The following is a 24,147-nucleotide window of genomic DNA, read 5'->3' as shown; positions in this document are numbered from 1 at the left end:
CTTGAGATATGACCTAGCTTGCACAATAAATTGTTCAATATTTTCAGTGTAACATATTTTGAAGTACTGTAACTGAGAGACCCGATCATAGGTAGCATATCGCGTGAAAATGAATTGCCGGTACCTACTTCGGTCACTATCATACTAAGGAGAACATTGCTTGAGAACCAACGGAGTTAATTAAAATGGATTACACACTAGGTTAAAGTCCATTCAGTAAACTTCAGTACGAACATCGAGTCCATGCCTTACTGAAGATCACTTACGTGGTTCATCGCGATAAAATGTACAGTCAGGAGCTGCTGGAACATGCGAGGTACAACCTGATGGATAAACGAGCAACTAACATTACATCTAAATAATCTAGCATCATAAAATACTTTCAATTCATATATTATAATAATTTCAAGTTAAATGGTTTCCGAAAGGTTTTATATTTTATAAGAAACTAGAGTTATTGATTGATAAGTAATAAACATCAGTTTTCGTATTAGCTTACTTTAAATGTGCCATCAAGATGGACTTCAGTGGCAAGTGTGGCGGCCATGCGAAGAGATGGAGACAGGAAGAGCAGGTTGGTTCCATCGATGCCCAACTCCTGTACTTCCAACAGCATACGTTCCCCCGCACAGGTAGTATTGTACCTGCAAATATGAAGCTCATCAAAGACTTTTATCTGAATGCATAACTAAGGGAAAAATTACATGATGACACTTTATGTGAAGGGGGACAAACTAATTTTATTCAAATTAATTACACATTCGTTACAGAAATTTCCAGCAAGCACAACCATAGCCCATAAATAACAGATACAAGTAATTGCGTAAATATATGTATCATCTTGCCAAATTCTTATATTTAATGCAAGTTGTAATAGTATCAGGAATTTTAACAAGAAAAGAAAATTTAAAGACTCTGAAATAGTAAATGATAAAAAGTAAAATATTAGAGGCAGACAGGTTAGATTTTTCAATATTTAGTATTGAACCTTTCGTCCACCTGGACCAAAGCCACAAGGTCCACAATTGTTGCAGGCACTGCCGGCTGCGTCCTTCTCCTGGCTTTCTGCATGGAATTTTCCACCTCAGCAAAGGAGAGGGTGCTAAGTGGTTGCCTGATGGTATAGTAACAATCATAATTCATTTTTATTCTAATTATCATCAAAGGCCTATGTATATATTACACAAATATTTGACATAGAATAAAGTGACCCTGACAAGTTTAAACACTTATTATTAACTTATATTGTAATTTTTCTAGTCATAAATTCACATATTTAACAAATGATATTAAATATTTCAATTAGAATACTTGTATTAGGGTGGACATTTTTCTAAATGCCTAAAAGGTCAATACAATCTCAACCAACCCTTCTTATATAAGCTAGCTGACACATGTAAATTGTATAAGGTGATTAATACATAACAGTGAAATAGTTAAAGACTACTTATAGCCTTATAAGAATTAGCTAAGCTGCTAGCTATGTTATATGTACAATGTATTGCAACACTTGATGCCTCTCTACCAAAAACATACAATTCATTGGAACATAATATACACTAAGACTAAAGGCAACAGGTTTATATTCCAATTTGTCATAGTACATTTATACTAAAGTAACTAAACCATGGATAACAATACCTCAAAATAAATGAAAGACTGCAACTCAATATATGTATATATGAAATAAAAAAAATAAAATTTAAAACAAAATGAAATGCTATTATCTCATGATTTCATCTGTTTGATTTAATCATTGTCAAACCTGGTAGAAATCCTCACAACTTTCTCTTCATAATATCATAATAAAAAGAACAACCATTAAATGTTATAAAAAGTGGGTGCTGTAAAATTTATGATACATTTCTTCCAATGCTATAATTTTTGGGTAATTTTGTTGTGTGCCTGACATAAACTTTGCATTCGGAAAAAGAAGAATTTATATATTTACAAAATAATTGTTATCAGCTATTTAGGTAAGCTAAGAATAAGGTAATTATTTTTCCTTTAGAGGACAAGTAACAAGACATTCAAGAGAACAACCCATTTTATTAACTGATTTGACTGACCAAGTTCCAAAGAACAACAATTACTGATGTGTTTCATTCACTTTTCAATAAAATATAATTATTATAGAGAAATGGCCATATACAATACCAATCTGTTTTGTGCAACTTGCAATGTGCACTTGCAGCACTTATACCATTCAATTGGAAGGTAAATACTTAATCTTACTTTATAAGTAATGCCATTCTCTAACCTCCAAAGAAAATTAATATGATACAGGTTCTTTAATCTAGAAATATCAAAAATTTATATTGGTAATATTTTTAATGAGACCTGTCTGGACTGTATGCTGAGCACTATTCTTATGCATTAATCCAATTGACATACTGTAGCTTTCCTAACACTTATATTAAATATAGTTAATGATTTTTGCATCAATTTGTTTGCCAGTTATAATTGACAAGCAATATAAGCCTGAAAATATTGCAAGAGCCCATAAGGTTCATGCATTGTTTGGTGCAAGTTTCAACAAAGTGGTACCCCATATGAGGGTAATTAAAAAAAAAATTCTAAAATGATGGGAAAAATACCAATAAATTTTATCCTAAAACAGCCAGCACTACGTGTAAAGTAATTTAGTAGACTAAGGTAATGAATCTTCATAAACAATCGATTGATTTTATTAAGATAATGCAAAATATTATACTAGAAGTAGAAAATTCAGACAGACTGTATCAAACAGTTACAACTATTAAGAAAAAATGGTTACTAGATTAAAATAATCATTTAAATTAACCATTATTTGTAAATCACACTACAAGATTTAATTAGGCTACAACTTTAGGTTGATGGCTAGCCAGGCTAGGATGCTAGGTCAAGATGTTTATTTGGGCACTGATAGAGTGGTAGTGACTAGTGGGGGAGGGGGTATTCTACAAATCTACATCTACTAATGCCAGTAAAAGTTTTTCACATTCCAATATGGATCTTGCTTGAACTTTCTGGCTTCTGGGTCAGTTGTTTAATATTTTCAAGTTACTAGATCCATAAATAACTAATAAGTTAGGTACTAATTACAAAGCCTATGGAAATAATCAGTTTAGGCTTTAGGTCCTCTTTAGGATGTTTGAACATAATCTTAATTTCTTAAATGTACTCGACTGTACAAACTTATCCCGAATCACATGCCTCATCCCTGGACAATGGACATTCAGAGTAAACTCAAATCAATGCCCCTTCAGTTGCCACAATGACAGCAGTAAATTGACAGCCTGCATCAACATAAGAAGTTATAGTAATTAGAAACGATCTACTTCATAAGCAGTAAGATAAAGTTTGCAACATTAGCAACAAGTTCACAACTATCAAGGAATCAAGCAAGATCTAATCAAACTTTAAAGAACTTCTGAGTCTGACCTCTAGGCTCTATAATAGATTATATGATTTTTATTGACATCTGGATAATTGACAGATGGCAGCATCATCTGCTGCTCCAATCATATCACTAATAGGCTAGCTAATTATATCATTGACAATTAATCTCACGCGCATTTTCTGAGAAAAAATAGTGTGGCTTACTGCTGATGGCCTTTCCATCTAAATTGCAGGTGCAGAGAAATGCATGAATTCCTAAAATGTTCAATATACAGCAATACTATGAACAGCTCAGAACAGGACATCTTATACAAGCCAATCAGTCACGATAAAGCATACACAAGTCTTAATTTATCAGCAGCGTCTCAGAAGAAAATTCTGAACATTGGCAATGGCTTACCTGGCTCTTTCTTCGTCGTAAATGAAACGAAAAGGTGCACTACCTTCGGCCATGGCACGGCGCTTGCACGAATTAGCTAGAGCTAGATTAGGCAAAAGGGACAATTCCCCAAGATGATTGTGAAGCTTTGATCTTAATATTAAATTTCTTCCAACGATCGTTGGGCCTATTCTATCTTCGTCTACAGCACCAATATCATGTTCATCAAACACGGCGGTAGCGCCACAGTAGCTCTTAGAACACGCAAGGTAAACCTTTCCATCTCTGGTCGTTCGTTTGTGATAAACATATTCACGGTCGTTTTCACTATAATATACTTGAGAATTCAATCTTGTACCTTCTATTCTATAAACGTAATCCATGGTTAGAGTAAGCAGAGCCAGTCACAACTTCCTAAATTACTCCGACAATTGAAACCGTTAACGTATTATATGGTTCTACATAAGAAGTAGCTTCTCTGTCTACTATCATATAGGAATAGGAGTGATTATAGCACTTACTTCGTTCAATCTGACGCAGAAGGCGTATTTTTTATTAATCAATCCTAATATAACGTAATATTAGTGAAAAAATCTTCTATAATCAGCATCTTACATCTATTTTTTTCTTTTATTAGATTTTGTGCGAGCCTCTGATGACTAGTTCAATGCGACCCCATGCGAGGACAGTTTAAGGAATTCGACTGAATTTTATTGCTCAATTACGAAATTGGGTGTCTTGAAGAGTTGCCCAAAGTTTCTCAACGGCTGCCCCAGCTAGAGAGTCCCACGCCAATGTAAGCAATGTCCAAAAACCTTGAACTTGAGTCCAAAATGTAAGCATTTTTGCAGTAAGATGCCGGGAGCATTGTTAGGTTTTCAGGAGTTGATCTCTAGCTAGTAGTACCTTCGCCGGCTCAACGCCTCAGAGCGGGGCAGCACTGACTGCATATTATCTGTGGGTATTTTCAAAGTTTCAAAGGCCGAAGCCGGCTGCTGTCACAGGAGCTCAGCACAGTAAACCACTTGCTTCAACGGCCAGAACAGCACCACTCTAGCATCTTACATCAATGGTGCCCAACTTATTCTGCTTAGTCTTTATAAATACCACCTCGACACATCTTTGACTAATTTTTGTAACGGTTTATGTTACGGTTTTTCATGTCACTTTTTCTACGCAACTACGCTACGCTACGCAACTCGTCAAATCAAAATCGATCTTGACCTAAATAAAAAACGACGCTATTTATTCACAATACGTTCCTGCGAGAGTTGTTAAAATGATTTTTGTTTGCTTCGTTATAACGGTTTTACTACCCCGTGCACGCCCAACTTAGCCTATATAGCGCAAGGCACGAAAACGAAGAGGACGAAAAAATTTCTGATAACGATCACAGGAGCGTATTGTGAATTTATTATCAATCTGTGCCAGACCGGTTTCGATTCGTTTCTAAAGTGTCGAAGAGGTTTAAAAAGCGGGTGAACAGGCTAGAGTGCCTACACTACCGAGCTGCGAATCGCCACATTCTGATCACTCCATGCGAGTAAAAAATGCAGCGCCATAATAACCTGCAGCCTCCTAAATTTATAAATCTTGAATTACGTTACGTAAATGATCGTGCAAGGGCTAAATTGCGTAATACTCCGACAGTTGATTATTATTCCGACTGAATTGATAGACTTGGCAACGCGTTCCATACATGAGGGACAAGAAACCGACGAAGGATTTATTGTTGAATTTATTGAGGATTATTGGCAGTATGCGGAAATCGAATAGAAAAATTATGCGCTCGCAATATGGTATTGCGAAAAGTTTTATAATGGGAGAATTAAGACGTACAAAAAATTTGCAAACATAAAAAAAAAACAATAAATTAAACCGGCCACAACAATAAACAACGAACGCAATAAATTTGTACTCAAAAAACTTAATTTCATAAAGTTCTAGCCCAGGGCGGTTTGTAAAATATATTTGAACATCTTTGAACACGATTGCAAACCATAAAATATGGGCAACAAAAGTTCCATATTATTGCGCTAACCAAAATATATCGAGCAATAATATTAAGCGTCTAGTGTCTGCTGATTGCCATTCCATCAGCCTGCGTTCAGTACAAGGGAGGTGACTTGGAACGGGATCGACGCTCTCGAGTTCCTTCTCTTTCCAGCCAAGTAACAATAAACTTACTGTCAACATTCTAGTCCTCATATCTTATATCTTTCTATCGTCTCATATTTATCTTCTAACAGTCAGGAGATAAATAAAAAATTTGCACATCATTACGTGCGAAGATATTTATTTATAATGCGAATGAAGAGTTTCCACATGAGCAAACAATTCGTCAAAAACAAAACTTAGCTGACATTTGCCGATAATTTACTTTGTAAATAATACAAGATATTCAAAGGCTGTCTTGATACTACAAATTTTCTTCATGAGTTTGACAGAAGTAAAGAGGGTTTGTTCATCAATCAGTGCATAATTATTCATTTGGTGTTTGAAGTAACGTATTTTTAATTGATTTTCACATTTACATTAGTAGATACATGCAGGAGTGCAATAAAATCAGATTCTAGTGTGATTGCTAACATAGATAGAAATGAGCAGTATTGAAACAATGATCAATCAGACTCTCTGAAAGAATATAATATATATTCTTATATAATATAGTAGATACATTTATTATCCTTTGGTTGTACAATAAAATGGCAATGAGACCTCGGCATTGCATCACACATCATTATTTGAAGTTCCCATTTACTCATATATGTCAGTTAGTTGCTATTTTGAACTGAATTCCATTTTATCACGTGGGCTATTTTTAAGGGAAAAAGTTATTCCATTACATTCGATTGTAAGACTTTCAGCCGTTTCGCTTTTCAAAGTTATTTGTCCTCCACATCAATTTTAAAATGAATTGTTTGTTACTTCTTGGAGCTTTTCTATGATGCATTATTCACCAGCACTTCTTGTGACTATAATAACTATTTAAAAGATCCATTAATTGTTTGTAATAAAAATATACTGAAATGTATAGGTTCTCCTGATATTCGGAAAGACGCTTTGGCTTGTAAATGAATTACCAATAAAATCTAGACTCGGAATCAACTCTTCTCTCTTAGTCTCACTAGTAGACAGTCTTAGCCTAATCTGTACATATTTTCCTTCCATTACTTTGAATGTTCAAACTACTTGCGTAACTATAGGACGCTGTTGTACGTAACTGTTATTGCGTCAGGATAACTCATCAGAATCTATTTAATGTGGGGTTAGATCCTGGTCGCTGGTCGTTATTTTGTCGAAAATTCTAGCACGTATAGGTAATAATACCGCCTCTTAAAAAAATCGCAAATAGTTGCCCTAGTCTGCAATAAATTTCTCGCACATTCTTCGATTAAAACCAAAAAATTATATGATAAAAATCCAAAAAATTCAGGTAGCTTGCTAAGGCGCAACATTTCACGATGTCTTTGTGCGTCAGGTTAAAAGGAAAATTAAACTGCAGACCAAAATATAAAACAGTAAACATATATAACCAGTTAATAAACGATTCAGTGAATAACTGCAATACCAAAAATGTTATGAAATAAACTGCACCTATTAAATTTGCATAAACTGGATCAAGAATTTGACCATGCAATTTCCGTTATTATAGACTCTACTGACCTCTGATCATAAAAGCAGTTTTCTCCAAGCGAATTTGTAGCTAGCTACTAAAACACTACAAAGCAAGCTTCCAATTTCCAAATGCGAGTTAAAATTGAATGGATACCATTAGACCTGTCGGCGATTGTTAACATCGCAGAATTCTTATAGCTTGCTGCGAGTCTCGAACACTATAGACACTCATATAGTCACTCATATAATCATTTATTAATCAAATATCAGTATTTGTAAGTCAGATAAAGTAACTGACGACCAAATTTTATTGACTTAGTAGAAATTCCCTAAGCCGTCCTTGGCCTTTTTTATGGTGTAATATATACGGCCTTCAAAAAGTACTACGGAGTTATCAAAATAGATAACTAATTCGTTACAGCACCCTCCTCGAGGAGATAATATACAACTTTAAAACTAATACATACAAATTAATAATTTTTTATATTTTCAAAGAGCCAAACATCTAGAACATTTTGTATAGCATAGTAAAAAATTGTCCACGATTGATATTTTTAGACAGTTCATAATTCAACTATATTAATAGAGCGAACTCATAACTTTATTTAGATCTTGCATGATTACTCGGCGTTACAGGGACAGATAACAATTCCTGAGATGCCTCCCGATTGCAGCCAATATATGATATACATACATTTATCATCCACACATGAAAATTGTTCATTCGAACATGACTATCAGTCGTAAGCGTTCATCCATTTCGAATGTTTTAAATAATTTGTACGCTCTCATAGATATCGTCTTCATCTTCTTTTATCTTGAAAGTGTTGTTCGTCATGCATTTCTGTACCTTATTCAAGACTTAAACTTTTTCTAATATGCGTACGTAATCATCATACCTTCAAGCGATGTTCTATCATGTGAACTTTGTGCACATTTTCGCGTCAGGTTTGCCTATGTATTCACGTTTCCAGCATTCTAACATTCTATTACATTTTTACATTCTGTTCCTTCTCCGACGTTGGCTTGTTGTCATGCATGTACAGCTTCTAATTGGACCATGTGTGCGTTTTCGCACATTTGCGTATTTCAAGCATATGTTCACGTATTCAGATTGAAGATGTTGTTCTTATAAACGATCTACCAGAAGTAGTGTCAAACGTGTGCTCCATGTAGGCCGACGACACAAAAGTTTATAATACAGTTAAGGATGCATCAAATAAAATGGAATTGCAAAATGATCTTGATAGTTTAGTTGACTGGGCTGATGCGTGGCAGCTGCGCTTCAATGCTGACAAGTGTANATAGGGACGGCGGTTTGCGCTTTAGCCTGTGGAGTGCGACGGGATTACGCCAGTCCTGCAACTAGCAGAGCAGGTTTACGGTGATCCGGCGTGGTCTGCGGCCAGTAAGGCTTACGGCGTGTGTAAGAAGTGATTGTATGGGGTAAAATTCTGTGGAGTAGGACCTGTTGACAATTGACTATTTAATTCAGCAGGCTGTGGAGTGAGGTAGGTGTTGCTTAAAGTTGGTTTGGGGCTGTCTCTTATACACATCTAGATGTGTATAAGAGACAGGTCGTAAGCGTTCATCCATTTCGAATGTTTTAAATAATTTGTACGCTCTCAAAGATATCGTCTTCATCTTCTTTTATCTTGAAAGTGTTGTTCGTCATGCGTTTCTAAACCTTATTCAACAGTTAAACTTTTTCTTATATGCGTACGTAATCATCATACCTTCAAGCGATGTTGTATCATGTGAACTTTGTACACATTTTCGCGTCAGGTTTGCCTATGTATTCACGTTCCCAGCATTCTAACACTCTTACATTTTTACATTCTGTTCCTTCTCCGACGTTGGCTTGTCATGCATGTACAGCTTCTAATTGAACCATGTGTGCGTTTTCGCACATTTGCGTGTTTCAAGCATGTTCACGTATTCAGATTGAAGATGTTGTTCTTATAAACGATCTACCAGAAGTAGGTCAAGCGTGTGCTCCATGTATGCCGATGACTCAAAAGTTTATGATACAGTTAAGGATGCATCAAATAAAATGGAATTGCAAAATGATCTTGATAGTTTAGTTGACTGGGCTGATGCGTGGCAGCTGCGCTTCATTGCTGACAAGTGTAGAGTACTTCACTTCGGCAAGAACATATGAACAGCGAGCTTAAAGCATGAGAAGACACGGTTGCAACGAGAGGGTTATGATTGACAGGTCTAGCGTGGAAAAAGATCGTGGAGTTTGGGTCGACAAGGAGATAAAATTTTCTAGGCATGTTGAAACGCAAGTGTTGGATTCCTGGTTCTCAAATTCACTTCTCTTGTGTATTTCGTACGCCTGATGCATGCGTATCACTGACATTTTACTTTAGTTCGGTTTTAAAGACATCTAGACTTTCAGTTGCGGTGTTGGCTCTAGACTGTAAAGAAGGAAATGTTTGGTACGTGTGTTTTAATTTTGAAGATTCGTGTAACGTGTATATTTGACTTTTATCGTGTTATATGTTCGAAATAAATGATTTTACTTCTCGATTATACCTTTATGCGCAATACTAATTTTATGTAACCATTTTTACCTTTGTATATTGTTTGTTTACAGAAACCGATTTATAAAGACAACTCAACGAAAAATCGTGTATTCAAATCCTTCGTCAAACGAATATACGTAACAGCAAGTAAATAAGTCCAGTAAAGTGCTTGGGTTGATCAGACGCTCTTACGAGTACCTCTATATGTAGGTGCAGAAGTGATGAAGCAGCTGTTTATTGCTGTCGTGCGCCCGAACCTAGAGTTTGGAAACGCTGTGTGGTCACCGAAACTTGAAAAGAACAAAAATTTAGTCGAGAGTGTTCTAAGACGTGCAACAGGGAAAATTCCTGGTTTGTACAAGTTTCCAGAAGGATTACTAGAATTTGAAACAAGAACCATCACCAGGGGCCACAGCTATAAACTAAAAAAGCTCGCAACTCATCCACGCGACAACATTTCTTCTCGCTTCGAGTCGTGGAATAGCTTTCCTGATGATACTGCTGACGCTCAGAGTACGAACGCTTTCAAGAACAGGCTAGACAAGGCCATGCAGGAGCATTTGTTTAGTCTTGTAATGCCTAGTACCCTACGGAACAACTGAAAGTCTAGAAACTATTTCAAACCTACCGTCCGTTGAAAAGATATGATCAAAATCCAAGTCTTTTAGATCTGTGAACTAGTCCAGAAAAGTGCAAGAANTCAAGTCAGGACAACGTTACGTGGAGACTCCTAGGTCGGTCATAATTATTATTCAGGCTGCGACCTATAAAGCTATATTATAACAGGTCCAGGTGCAGTGAGTCTCATGACATTTTGTATTGCCGTAGTGCATTTAATACTTCATAAATGCATCTCGAAGACTGAATACAGAAATGCATGAAACATAATGACTCATATATTGTGGTGCGAATCTAAATTTCTTCTCATTCTTGACGCATTTGGCAGGGTGGTCACCTACGCGGTAGGCCTGAGCTGTGTGTTGGCGACAGCAGAGACCGCGTTATTGCCAACATCTTTTAATTAGTCTTGTGTGGCTCTCGATCGAAATAGTTTTTATTTATACCCATTACCCAAATGGAAGTTTTCGTTCTATTTGGTAATGAAATGGACGGAATCATTTGTGTTCTGTAAGATTAGAAGAAACATGTTAATAGTTACCATATATAACATTCAACTTCGGTTACGAGCTACGGTATCAGGAATACAATGCGTGCAACTATTCAATTATAGCATAGCATAGCATAGTAAAGTCGGCGCTGAAGAATAGGCCTGATATGGCCTGTCGCCGATTCTTGTACTTTTCGTGACTTGTTCACACGAGATCTAAAAACAGGTCCTTCGACCGGATCTTCTCCAAGCTGACGATAGTTTGAAATAGCTACTAGACTTACACCGGGTTCGATATGGTGCTAGGCATTTCAAGTCTGAACATATATTTTTCCATAGCTTTATCTAGTCTGTTCTTGAACGTGAACGCGTTTGTACTCGGAGCGTCAACAATGTAATCGTGGAGGCTGTTACCCATGTCGGTGATTCGAAGCGAGAAGAAATGTCGCGTGTATGAGTTACAGCGCAGTTTTTTTAGTTTATAGCCGTGGCCCCTGTTGTTGGTTCTCGTTTCAAATTCTAGTAATCCTTCTGGGACCTCATTCTCATTCTTGACGCACTTGATGGGGTGGTCACCTACGCGGTAGACCTGAGTTGTGGATTGTGAACAATGATTTCATTCGAACTCATTGTAATGTAAACTCATTGAATTCATTGCAACTGCGTTGCAACACAGTCACATTTCTTCTCGCTTCGAATCACCGACATGTGGAACAGCATCCACGATTACATTGTTGTTAATTATTCTAATAATTCTATTGATTTTGCAGGTACCACTTAATGTGCCTGAGGAGGACGGTTATAGTTCTTACTTAACGTCAAATGTCTTCTTTTAATTAGAATGGCGCCGCGATTTGCAGTTCTGGGGTTAATTTGGCTTTCAAATTGCATTTTCGTTAGAGTTACGCGAGTGAGCCCATTACTATTCGAGAATCATCAGTTTAAGTTTATAGCACTAATTTAGCCATTACAATTATTCATTCGTTATTTCTTTTTTAAAAGGACTATTGGTACGTTTTACTTGATTAAGCAAATAAATATTCTTCATCTTTATCATGAGCGGATGAGTTAACCCTATACATGCTCATTCAGAGAAGAATGCTAAACATTGTTCCCATTTCGTTCATTATAATTAGTGTCAGTAATTACGCTTGCATCGCATTTTATGTCGCTCCCTTGCAAAATAGATTATTTAAGCAGCGCGGGGACTTGTGCGACGGTTGACAAACCACATCTCTTCAGTTGCCATGTTTCATGAGGGAATTTCTATCGTATAGACATTAGACAGTTATTGAAAATCCAGTATTCTTTGCAAAGCAAATTGTCGGTGACTGCAGGAAACAAATTTGCACTAAGCACTTCTGTTAAATGTTAACAATTAAATTGGGGTTATTTTATCAAGCGATAAACTTGCGGTTCCAAAAATGGCGGGAAACCTTTAGTCGCGCCACTCTGATGGTAATCTATATAATCCACGCCTACGTTGGAGGAAATTCAAACTTCAGAGGTGGAACTTAATGCAGTAAATTTGCAGTAAGTCAGAAAATACCAGAAAAATACCAGATATAGGCAAATATACCAGATCTAAAATATTAATACCAGACACCTTCTGAAAATACCAGATTTGAGAAATCTGGTATAGAAATATACCATCTGGCAACGCTGCTATGAACACGCTATTTAGTTACGAGGTAGCACGCATGGTATAGTCACGCCAAGTACATTAAGTTAGGACTTCTGAACTGCGTGAGCGTGACTGCGGCTGGTCGTGGACTCGTGGTCGGCGCTAGCGGCAGCGGCAGTAGTGAGTTGATTGCCCACTGTCGTTACAGCGTCGCCAGATGGTATATTTCTGCACCAGATTTCACAAATCTGGTATTTTCAGGTCTCTGGTATGATTATTTTAGGTCTGGTATATTTGCCAAAATCTGGAATTTTCTGACTTACTGCAATTTTACTGCATTAAGTTCCAACTTTGAAGTTTGAACTTCCTCCAGCGAAGGCGTTTATTATATAGATTACCTTCAGAGCGACGCGAGTCACGCGACTAGAGGTTTCCCGACATTTTTGGAACCGCAAGTTTACCGCTTGATGAAATAACCCCAATCTAATTGTTAACATTTAACAAAAGTGTTTAGTGCAATATAAGCACGAGAGTGTTGAGCCTTGATTGATTACTGAATACTGATCTGTGATGATATGGCCTACGACGAGTGAGGTTATCGAACCTATCTCTGTAACGCAAGCTCCACCATTTTTGTTTGGTGGTTTTGAATTCCAGAGTGCCACTTATTGGATGGCCACTTGAATTTTGGCGTGACATTCAACATTTCACTGATCTTGAAAATCATTCATTCATGGAACTGGCTGCCTACTACATCACTTGTCTACTTTGACCTGTCTACCATGCATTCGTGGGAGCAAGTGTTTTCATAAGTCACCCATGTGAAAAACAAGCAACGGAATAAAATTTCAACTAAGGTACTGGAGTCCCTTATTCGGACCAAGAGCTATCAGCTGAGCCGCAACAAGTGATCAAACCCGAAATGTTAGATTACGCATTATGCAAGCATATACGAAAATAAGCAAGAGGAAGATAACCTGTTTCCATGGCTTGCTCATTTTGAGCGAAGGAGAAGAAATGCCACACTGTGATAAAAAAGGGAAACAGTGGCAATGTAATCAAACAGAGGGAAAGAAAAGTGCCAAAATGTTTCAAAGCGAGGGAAAAATATAACGTGTTCAATTTGGCTAATTGTCGTCAAGCCAGATAAATGCACAGTACATAAGATAATTTTCTCTTCTTTTTCTAACCAACGTTTCTGACGAATAATTTCATTAAATTTAGAGGTATTAGTCTGTTTTTGAACAATAGAATTTCTGGTATTTTGAGCGAGGCAATCTGGTATTCTCGCCAAGAAAAAAACCTGGCAACACTGCTAGATACCTCGAATCCTCGATTGCGCTGAGGCGCTCACGGCTCAGTAGCGGCCCGGCCGTCATACCAAGTACAGCTGCGTCGCTCTCCCTCTCGCCCACTGCTGTCGTGCTCTCGCATGCCTCCACCGTGCAAAACCTTTACACGTCGCACTGTCGCGGGCTGTGTACCGAAAACCCTATACTCGTGTATAGGATCTCAGCCTGCAAAACTGTTGTAGACGCAACTAATAGCCCCGTGTATAAGCACCTATGCGCTGACTAGGAGAGTTAGAGAAGGCATTGTAGGTTGGATAAGTGAAGCACAGTGGCCTGAAATTCATTTATACATTGTCCTGGCCTGGAGCTACAAGAGTTCGCCTTTGATAGTAGCAAACTGTAAGTTCAACTAACGTTAGTTAGCTTGGAGCAGTTCTGGCCGGTGTTGGATAATTGACGTACAGTTGCTTGAAGTTCATATTGTCCTGGCCTGGAGCTTGAGCTACAAGAGTTCGCTCCCTGTCCCTGATAGTAGCAAACTGTAAGTTCAACTAACCTTAGTTAGCTTGGAGCAGTTCTGGCCGGTGACAATTGGATGTAACGTTCAGTGTTGGACGATCATCACTCTGGGCTATAGGCGTCGGAATATAGTGCCTTAATGCTCTAGATATTTAAAACAAGATGATGTCTTGGGTTAGTTACTAACGGTAGGATTAATACTCGGCTGATTGATAGCCTCTAGTTGCCACAAGTTTCGCGTTTTATTTAATCATCTTACGACTCGAGGTTTCTGCTCTAAGCTCGAATTCATCGTTCGGTCAATGGTGATGAATAAATTGATATTCTCACTCCGGCAGTACACAATTTCCTGTTCCCGCAAGTGCTCGTCAAGCTGCGTCTCAAGCTTTGAATTCGTTACATGATAATCGAACGACTCAATAAGGAGATGAATATTGAAAGAGGGCGCCCAAACTCGTTGATCCGCGTCGACTGTTGCTAAGTCGCGTCGGAGTACAGTCAGAGGCAGCAGTTGCACGCACTATTCAGAACAATCCTCGCAAGAAGCCTGGTTTACAATGTAGTCGAGCGTGTTAGTGGCGCGGGCTTTAACTAATCGGACATAATAGACGTTTGTATTATGAGCATCAGTAGTTAGTCATCTACCACAGAGATTTGAATTCTCTTGGACTATCTTCTGTTAGTGTTAGACTAATACCGACAACTTTAAGAGTGCATACTTACTAAAATTACTATATGGTGTAAATAATGTGAGCAATTTTGCTTTTGCGAAACCATCTATAGAACCAGTCATGCGACAGGAATGCAACTGACCGAAAATTCTTAGTTGTAATGATTTTGTCTTCGACTGTACACGATCGCCTCGCCTCCCGTGAAACATCAGCAGAATTAGAGAATCAGTGTCTTGCCAGCGGTGAACTCAAAGCATCACACTCTCGTCGGCTACGCGGCTAGGTTAAGTGGTCCAAGATAGCGCAACGTCTCACTGTTGAGCGGGATGCGCTTCGCACAGACGAGCTTGTTATCTTCAGAAATGTTATTTGTAGGTTGTAGCCATTATTAATTTTGTAGTTTCCTTGTGGACTATAGTAACTCAGGCGAAAGTTTTGTTTCAGAACTTGACTGGCATGAAAATGAAATCATCAAGCGTCACTGTCGCCTTCCTCGCCATTTGCCGATCATGTTGCGCTGCTTTCTCTTAATTCCCGGCTTAATCCATCACTGGCGGAGCCTGCGCCGCATTGATGTACTGCCTTCGCAGTCGTTAAAGAAGTTGAAGATTGCGGTTTCGTTTTCGTAGAGCAATCGCATCATTTTGCCTCGCTTTCCGCAGTTCTGGATTTGCTGAACTGTCCCACGTTGGGCAGTCACTTCCGCCTATACAGACTATCTCTCGGCCGCGGCTCTCTCCATAGCCACGTTTCTTTCGGCTAGTGTCAGCTCCAACTGCCTCAGCAACTCATTTGCTCGATTTATTCTTATTCTTAAAGCTCTACGAGCTACTCGGGATTATCTCGAAGTCTGCGCCATTTGGGCCTGTTGCGATGTTATATCCTGGCGGGCGAATTTTCGATGACGAATTTTTACAATTACTGAGTGAATCCGGTTGAAATACTACGAAAAGTTCCATGCTCTTTCAAAACTCATTTTATTCCGTTTAGGGATCCTAACATCATTTTAAGGCGAATTTTTTTAATTTATGGCGATTGATGTTCGTTCCTTATGTTATAAGTGTTATGTGTAAGCAGAAAAATTTTTACTTATGCCCCAACCAACCAGAATTGTCAGTTCAAATTTTTAAAACCAACTTGACATCTCAAAAATACACGCAAAAATACACGCAACTACCTAAATATTTTAACATTTCGTGTGAATCATTCATCGAGATGGTGAGATGTAGCAACTGAAGCTGACACATTTCTCGACATGCTGCTATAAAAAGGTTTTGAGCATCACTAGCGAAAGTCGCTACTGTGAGAAAAGTTATTATATTTAAGATTAAAACTGAGGGAAATAATACTTTACAATCGAAATATATGCATCAACATTCAATTTTCACTTTTGCGAGCGAGTAATGTTTACCGGTACCCTGTATTAGAATAGAAGTGTCGGTGTTGAATAAATAGGCCCATGGCCTGTTGCCGATTCTTGAACTTTTCGTGACTTGATTCACTAGGGATCCGGCCTTTGGAACCCGATCTTTCCATAGCTGACAATTGATTGAGATAGCTGCTGGACTTATTGCCTGATCCGTAATTTGCTAGGCATTTAAGACTGAACATATGCTCCTGCATAGCTTCGTCTAGTCTGTTTTTGAAGATGTTCATACTCGGAGCTTCAACGATGCTATCAGGGAGGCTGTTCCACATATCGGTGACTCTAAGCGAGAAGAAATGTTGTCGCATGGATGTGTTCCGAACTTCCAACGCTGTTTTTTTAGTTTGTAGCCGTGGCCCCTGGTGTTGGTTCTTGTTTCAAATTCTAGTAATCCTTCTTGGACCTTGTATAAGCCATGAGTATACTTGTATACTTCAATGAGGTCCCCACGCAGACGTCGATAATGGAGGCTTGGAAGCTTCATAATCTTTAATCTTTCCTCATAGGACAGTCTGATAGGAGATTATTAGCAGTCAAATGATCTATCAATCGATCCTTCACAACAGATTCCATTACCTTGCAAACGACACTTGTCAAACTGACAGGGCGATAGTTGCCCGGGCAGCTTTTGTCACCTTTTTTGAATCATTGAAGGAATAACGTCTACGACGGATAATGTATTTTTAGACAGTGCGTGATATTTTTGCTACATTTAACCACAAGATCTATAAATCCAGACCCAATTTTTCTTTATCCTAGCATTACTTAATTGCTTACCATACTGAATACTTTCGAATACTATGGCTTGGCTGGTAGTTCAATCCCTGGCTTGACTTGCAAGTCTCATATTTTCGACCAATCTCTTCTTCCGGCTGGCCACTGCGGATTGAGATTGACTGTAAGGCCCTTGGCACCATGATCCTAATGGCCGGAGGAATGAGCCCTTGCAATGGCCGGAGGAATGAGCCCGGATGATGATGTGTCAATAGGAATGATGATGATGTGTCAATAGGAATGATGATGATGATGTGTCAATAGGAATGATGATGTTGTGTCAATAGGAATGAGCCCGGATGATGATGTGAACGGACGTGTTCACCAATCATGAACGAAAGAGGATCGTAGTCGATCAGAGACCGGCCTAGTTCTGACCCCAAACGTGCTTTGCTGGATACGTGCGATGGAAAAAGAACGACCTGCTGACAAGACTTTTCATCACATGCGCCAGGTGCTGCCCGAAGAAAGAAGCCTTAGAAGAGTGTTGCGGTTCGTGCGACGTCAACGTCGAACAAATCCTGATCAGTCTGGAACATATTCTTAGACTAGCCGAGCCCCATGGTCTACCCATCGAAAAGTGGAGGCTAAGCAAGGGAAGGAAGGGCCCTGAAATAGATCTTAATTACTTAAGACGAGCGCACGTATGTCACTCGCCTCTGCGGTCATGGCGTCTGGGTCGATCATGGTGACTCTGGATAGACAATCCAGAGTCAAATCATGGTGCTTCACAGCAGTCGTGCGGGTCTCGTGCCTTGCAATGGCCGGAGGAATGAGCCCGGATGATGATGTGTCAATAGGAATGATGATGATAGGAATGAAGTTCGAAGCAAGAATAATGGCGAAGACGGCGTTTCCTTTCAATAAACTATTTACAATCAAATCATGTCCAGGAAGGGCCATCTTGACTCTTGCGAGCTTTAGCTTCTTCAATGCTGTAAACGAAGAAATTAAGGGGAAATCCCTTAACATCAGGGTCCCAGAGAAAATCTTGAAGTCAGAAATTCGTTGGACGTAGGGTCCAACCCATGAACAACCCTTGTAACGTCACAAGGTCAAAGCTGATATTGATGATGTGCTGAAGTTGAACTTTAAACCATATACTCCGGCGCGTCCGGCTCACGTGTGGAAGCCAGACATAAACGTCGAAGAGGTCGAGTAGTCGCTTATCCAGAAAAATTCGAAAGATTCTTCAACTATTAGTAACGAGCTGTAATCATACCTACGAGCCTATAACCTATAGCCTATAATCGGCCTACGAGCCTACCTATACCTATTATCATACCTATAATCATTGGCATTTAGTGTCATTAAAATAGTGTAGACTGAAGTGTTCATGTATGCAGTCATAATGTTGGTGCAGAAGCAGTCCTGTAACTACAATATACTCTATGTGGACTTCATGTTTAGGACGATTCTCAAAAAGTTAGCCGATGTCAGCCATCATGTTAATATCCCGTTTAACCCTGGTAACGTTTTCGGTATTCATATTCACAAGGTTCTCGTTTTATTCCCATCTAATAGATGATATATCATCGACGTGCAATTGGGTTAGTTGTGCAACGCGAAGTGATCACGCGATTATTTCCAATTCGTTTCTTGTTAGAGTCACGTGAAGCATCACAGTAGGGCAGGGTGGCCCAGTGCCGGCAGAAACGCCTGGCACGGATAGCACGTTCAGGAGGCGACGGACCCAGAGAGGTGCCTCCCAAGAAAAGTCATGACGTCCAAAAGAATTAGACGTCGAGGAGGACGACGAAGCTGAAGCTAGCTCTGGAAGGGTCACACTGAGTGGAGTAGACGTTTTTCTAAACGTCTCAGCGCATCATCAGCGGATAAAAAAAGATCGTCCACCCCCATGTCGTGAAGAGCCCTTCTTGGGACATACTGCGAAACATGACCTGAGTAGGCTGCTGGGAGATACGTCAGAACTGCTGTACAAGATTGAACACTACCTAATCCAAGTCGAGGCGCGCCAAGTCATAACAAGAGCCGTCGAAGAACTTCCGAAGAAGTAAGTGTGTGATAGGAAGAATCCTTATTACATGTTGTTATGTCATGAAAATATGAAGACTTTGTTGACACATTTCTCTGTTTTTCGATCATGGCGATGATGCTGCTGACGATATTGACGCATTTTCTTTTCATTCCTTAAAATTGTTTATATATGCCTTCACGGTGAAATTGCATCAAAAAGTCTACAATATTTCTTCTTACTCAGAATTGGGCACTAAAAGATGGGCTAAAGTCGTATGTAAGTTTTGTAGACGCTCGACTCAACGTCAAATATGAGCTGAAACTGTAAGAATCGTAGTAGCTAGCTAATTTTGGTATCAAAATGACTGCGCTGATGAGGACTACAACATACCAGGTTTGGGGAGTAGTTTGACCAATTTTCACAGAGATACAAGTAATTTCTGCAACCGGGGGCGAGATATTGCAAAAACGTAGGGTCCAACCCATGAACAACTTTAACCTTGTGACGTCACAAGGTCAAAGCTGATATTGTTGATGTGCTGAAGTTGAACTTTAAACCATATACAACTGGCTTTCGAAACCGTTTGTACATGTGCATATTTCCATAAAGTCCGGCATGGATGATGCACTATATCAGAGGTCCCGTCTCGCTTTTAACCGGGACTTGCTAGACAGTCCCGGGCCAAGCATTTCGACCTCCTCTGGTGGAGGAGAGTTGAAGGCTTGAGAGATGTGGTAAAATGCTTATTAAAAATGCTCAAGGTCTTCCATAAACGCGGTCTTTAGAATATATTGATTAGTAGAAAAATGAACTGCCATGAAAGTGACTTAAATTTGCACGTCAGTTGTGAAATTTAGTAAATTCATCTGATTAGCCCTAGTTCTCCCAAATACTTATTTAGCAAGTCAACATTCAGACTAAATTCATTTCGTAACATTTCTTCCATCTGAGCAGGACAGTGCTACAGTTGCTGAATTCAAACCGTTCCAAATTCCATTCCTGGGCTTGGATTCTCTCAAGGCAGAGCCTGTCGAGTCTGGGGCTCGTAAACTTGACTTCCGGTTGTCTCGCTGTGAACCGGGACATCCCCCATGTGTCTCGGTGGTTAAAAGCGAGACGACCCAGTAAAAAGCGAGACGACCGGGACCTCTGATATAGTTACTAATTTACCAGTTCTACTGAACCGGGACCAAGTAAGCTATTAATTCACGGAACACGACGCTGACAAGGACTGTCAACACGGCCGAGATTGGCATTGATTGTTCCCCTTATGGTTCTGGAGATGATCCAAGAAGTCACTATAATAATTTCAGTGCCAAGAAAAAGAGATCACGACTGTATCCAAACTGTGAAGAAGGAGAAATGACACTAGTAGACCATTATTCTAGCATGCTATCCAAACATAGTCCGCAAAGACTGTTTCCTTTCGGTGGTACTTTCCTAAATATAAAAGTTGTGTTCTAAAAGTGGTTCATGCCTCGAGGCCAACTTTGAACGAATTAATCCCTCATTTCCTCGAGTATATCTCTTGGAACTTTGGTAATGAGGGGTTGCCCTTTATCTGGAATGATACAAGTCTAAAACGAGGAAGAGCGCTTTTCCTCAGGGCTAAGGCATCGGGTTTTGAAATTAGGTGCTTCTTGACCAAATGTCGACATAGCTTTCAGGTCCTGAGGATCTGAACCGGACCACGGTTTTGATCGGTAATGCCGGTGACTCTGGATAATTCTCAAGTGTTCGCTCATCAAGTTCACGACTGTAAGATTAGGATGCGGCACTGTTGTGAGAAATGAACAAATTTATTATAAAAGAGCCTAAATGAACAATTTTATTTTATTATTTAATGAACAATCAATTAGAAAAGAATAATTGGTTTTCTATCAGATATAATTTCACTAATTTTTACGTCGCAATCAAAAGTGCTATTTCTATGAAGAGTCGTCAACTTTGTTTAACTCATTTTCGTCATTCGGCTGCGTCACCTTCGTCCGTGCCGGCTTATTGGTCCGCTGCTTCTTGGTCCCCGGCTTATTCGCCATTAGCCGCATTCCCAAATTCCCCCTGCAGTTGTTGAAACAAGCGCCTTCTTCTCACGATTGCGGGTGGCGATCGCATCACTGCGTCGTACTTCTCGATGCTCGTTGTCAATAGCCTCGACAATTAATTCCTGGGCTCTGAGCTCGGCCAATACTGAATTTGTTGTCGCTTACATCCTTTCCAGCTGCTGGTTATGATGTTCATATCTTCTCCGCAGAACGAGCATCTACTGCCTTGCCCGGCTTTTTCTCAAACGTATAGCGCGTCTCGCTATGCGGGCTTGCCGTAATGTCTATGCCATTCCGTAGGTTCAGTAGGGGACAGGTGACCGGCAACGAAGACCAAAAAACGATGAGCAGCTTTCCTTTTTGCAACTTTCACTGAAAATGAATTCAATGTCGAACGAATTCAATGACGACGCGTTTTGAATTCGTCAGAGGAGTCGCGGTTTATGGCCATTTCGTGAGTATCATAGCTACAGATCAAATAATTTTAATTTGATCTTTATCTCATTGCTTGACGAGGTTATATGTCAAGTATTTCTTACTTATGTTTTTTTTTGCTGTTGGGCGTAACTGTAAGGAGTATAAATCAATTAAGTATAATTATTTAATAATAATTTTTATTATTATTAATAATAAACTGGTTACTGCCTGTCTGCAACGTCTCGTTTAATATCAATAATTCTGAAAACAAATTCTCGGGTAATGTACGTAAATGTGGGAATCTGACCGCTGTGCGACCAGAATAGACATGTACTTTAATTAGATGTCATCGTCCATGTTCCGGGGACAAAGGCATTTTTTGTGAAATATTTATTACATTATATTTAAATATTTCCGCTTTTTTACCATGCAACCTGGGAAGTGGGAACAATTAAAATTTGATTTTAAATAATTTGTTACCCATTATTTCGCACTCTGTCTGAAACATTTCCTAATAAGTGATAATAATAAAAAAGCCCAAATGAACAAATTTATTATAAAAGAGCCTAAATGAACAGTTTTATTTTCTTATTTAATGAACAATGAAAATTTTTACGTTACAATCAAAACAATCAATTACGTTACAATTAATTACGTTACAATCAAAAATTGTTTAACTCAATTTCCTCATTCGGCTGCGTCATCTTCGTCCGTGCCGGCTCTTTGGTCCGCTGCTTCTTGGTCCGCTGCTTATGGTCCGCCATCAGCCGCATTCCCAAATTCCCCCTGCAGTTGTTGAAACAAGCGCCTTCTTCTCTCACGATTGGCGGTGAAGATGGCATCAGTGCGTCGTAGTTCTCGATGCTCGTTCTCAATAGCCTCGACAATTAATTCCTGGGCTCGAAGGTCGGCTAGTACAGAGTTTGTTGTCGCTTACATCCTTTCCAGCTGCTGGTTATGACGTTCATATCTTCTCCGTAGAACGAGCATCTACTGCCTTGCCCGGCTTTTTCTCAAACGTAGAGCGCGTCTCGCTATGCGGGCTTGCCGTAATGTCTATGCCATTCAGTAGGGGCCAGGTGACCGGCAACGAAACGGTGGCCCGAGGTGGCTTAGGAACGTACGCCAAACGTTCAAAATTTATTTTCTGATTCAGCAGCCCTGCGCTTTAACTTCGATCAATATGTAATTTTTGTAATCATTCCATTGACATTTTGGCACCATATAATTAATTTTATTGTCCTTGAATAAATTACGAGGAAACATTGGACCTTCAACTGCACTGTCAAATCGTTTGAACACGTAGTACATTCTGACTCGAGGAGGTGGCGATGATGAACTGGCGGTGGCAGTGGTAGGTCCACGAACATTACCTCTTTACTGGGTTGATCAAGGCATCAAGCCCATCTTCCGTGGGACCTGGCGAGACAAAAAATATTGGCAATAGATAGTGCTAGATTACGACATTTAAACTACGGAATCGCATTTATTGCGAGTATTTCAACTAAAATTTGAAATGCATGTGAGTAACACAAAGTTCAATACATGGAAACAAAGAAGCTTTAAATCATCTATACAAGAAAATGACTACCTGTCCTTAGTCTAAGTCTAAGTCATCGTGTGTACGAGCATTTAGAAAGTTGCTTCTCAAATAGAGGTAGCAGATAACTCTAAACGAAAAGAAAAAGGTAAGTAATCATGTAAATAGTTGCCCTAAGCACAATTTGGACAGGTTAATATTATGAAATAGTGAGATGGATAATTTTTATTGAATCTGGTTATACCCGAATTAGTCGTGTCTTCGACCCAGAATGTGTTGTGATTCATGTTTATAACGTCTTGTTACATGCGTGAAATTAACGTAATTTGGATTATCAGAATTCGATTTGAAGTATATTAGCCCATTTCATTTTTTATGCTATCCGCTCGACACTGCGAATTAACTCTGCCAAACTAAATTTTAGCGAATAAAAAATAATACAATGAATAGGCTAAAATATAAATAAAACTTCTAAAAAGTGGCATAAAGTCGTGAAATAAAATTAATGTTGACCAGAACCATACCAATGAGGTATGGTTCTCGTCACGCTCAGTTACAGTAGATTATACAGGGTCTTTCAAAAAAAGTCCCTGATTTCAATAGGCTTTTGCAAAACTCATACGACACATACAGAACAATTAATTTTATTTGTGAATAGCTTATTTGATGCCATTTTATATCACTTAGCACACTTTACTTGATTTTGAAAATTATGTTTGATAAATGATGTCCCCCATTGTTAAGACATTCACGAAGTCTTTCCCTGAAGTTGCCCATAATTCTTCGTGTAACTTCCCTTGGAATGGCTGCCACTTCCTGCCTAATGGCATGTTTTAGTTCTTGC

General features: G+C 39.0%; 1 protein-coding gene across 1 annotated transcript; it reads right to left on the bottom strand.

Moving 5' to 3' along the window:
* Positions 1-248: 248 nt before the first annotated feature.
* On the bottom strand, positions 249-18,226 carry LOC125179287. Its single transcript, XM_047884865.1, has 5 exons — positions 17,981-18,226; positions 11,578-11,606; positions 989-1,114; positions 500-644; positions 249-323 (listed from the first exon to the last, which is right to left on the bottom strand). The coding sequence occupies exons 1-5, from the start codon at positions 18,224-18,226 to the stop codon at positions 249-251; spliced, it is 621 nt and encodes a 206-aa protein (XP_047740821.1).
* Positions 18,227-24,147: the final 5,921 nt, after the last annotated feature.

The sequence above is a fragment of the Hyalella azteca genome, unplaced genomic scaffold, assembly GCF_000764305.2.
Source record: "Hyalella azteca isolate HAZT.00-mixed unplaced genomic scaffold, Hazt_2.0.2 contig16360, whole genome shotgun sequence".
Taxonomy (NCBI): Eukaryota; Metazoa; Arthropoda; class Malacostraca; order Amphipoda; family Hyalellidae; genus Hyalella; species Hyalella azteca.
This window is presented reverse-complemented; position numbering and strand designations above follow the sequence as displayed.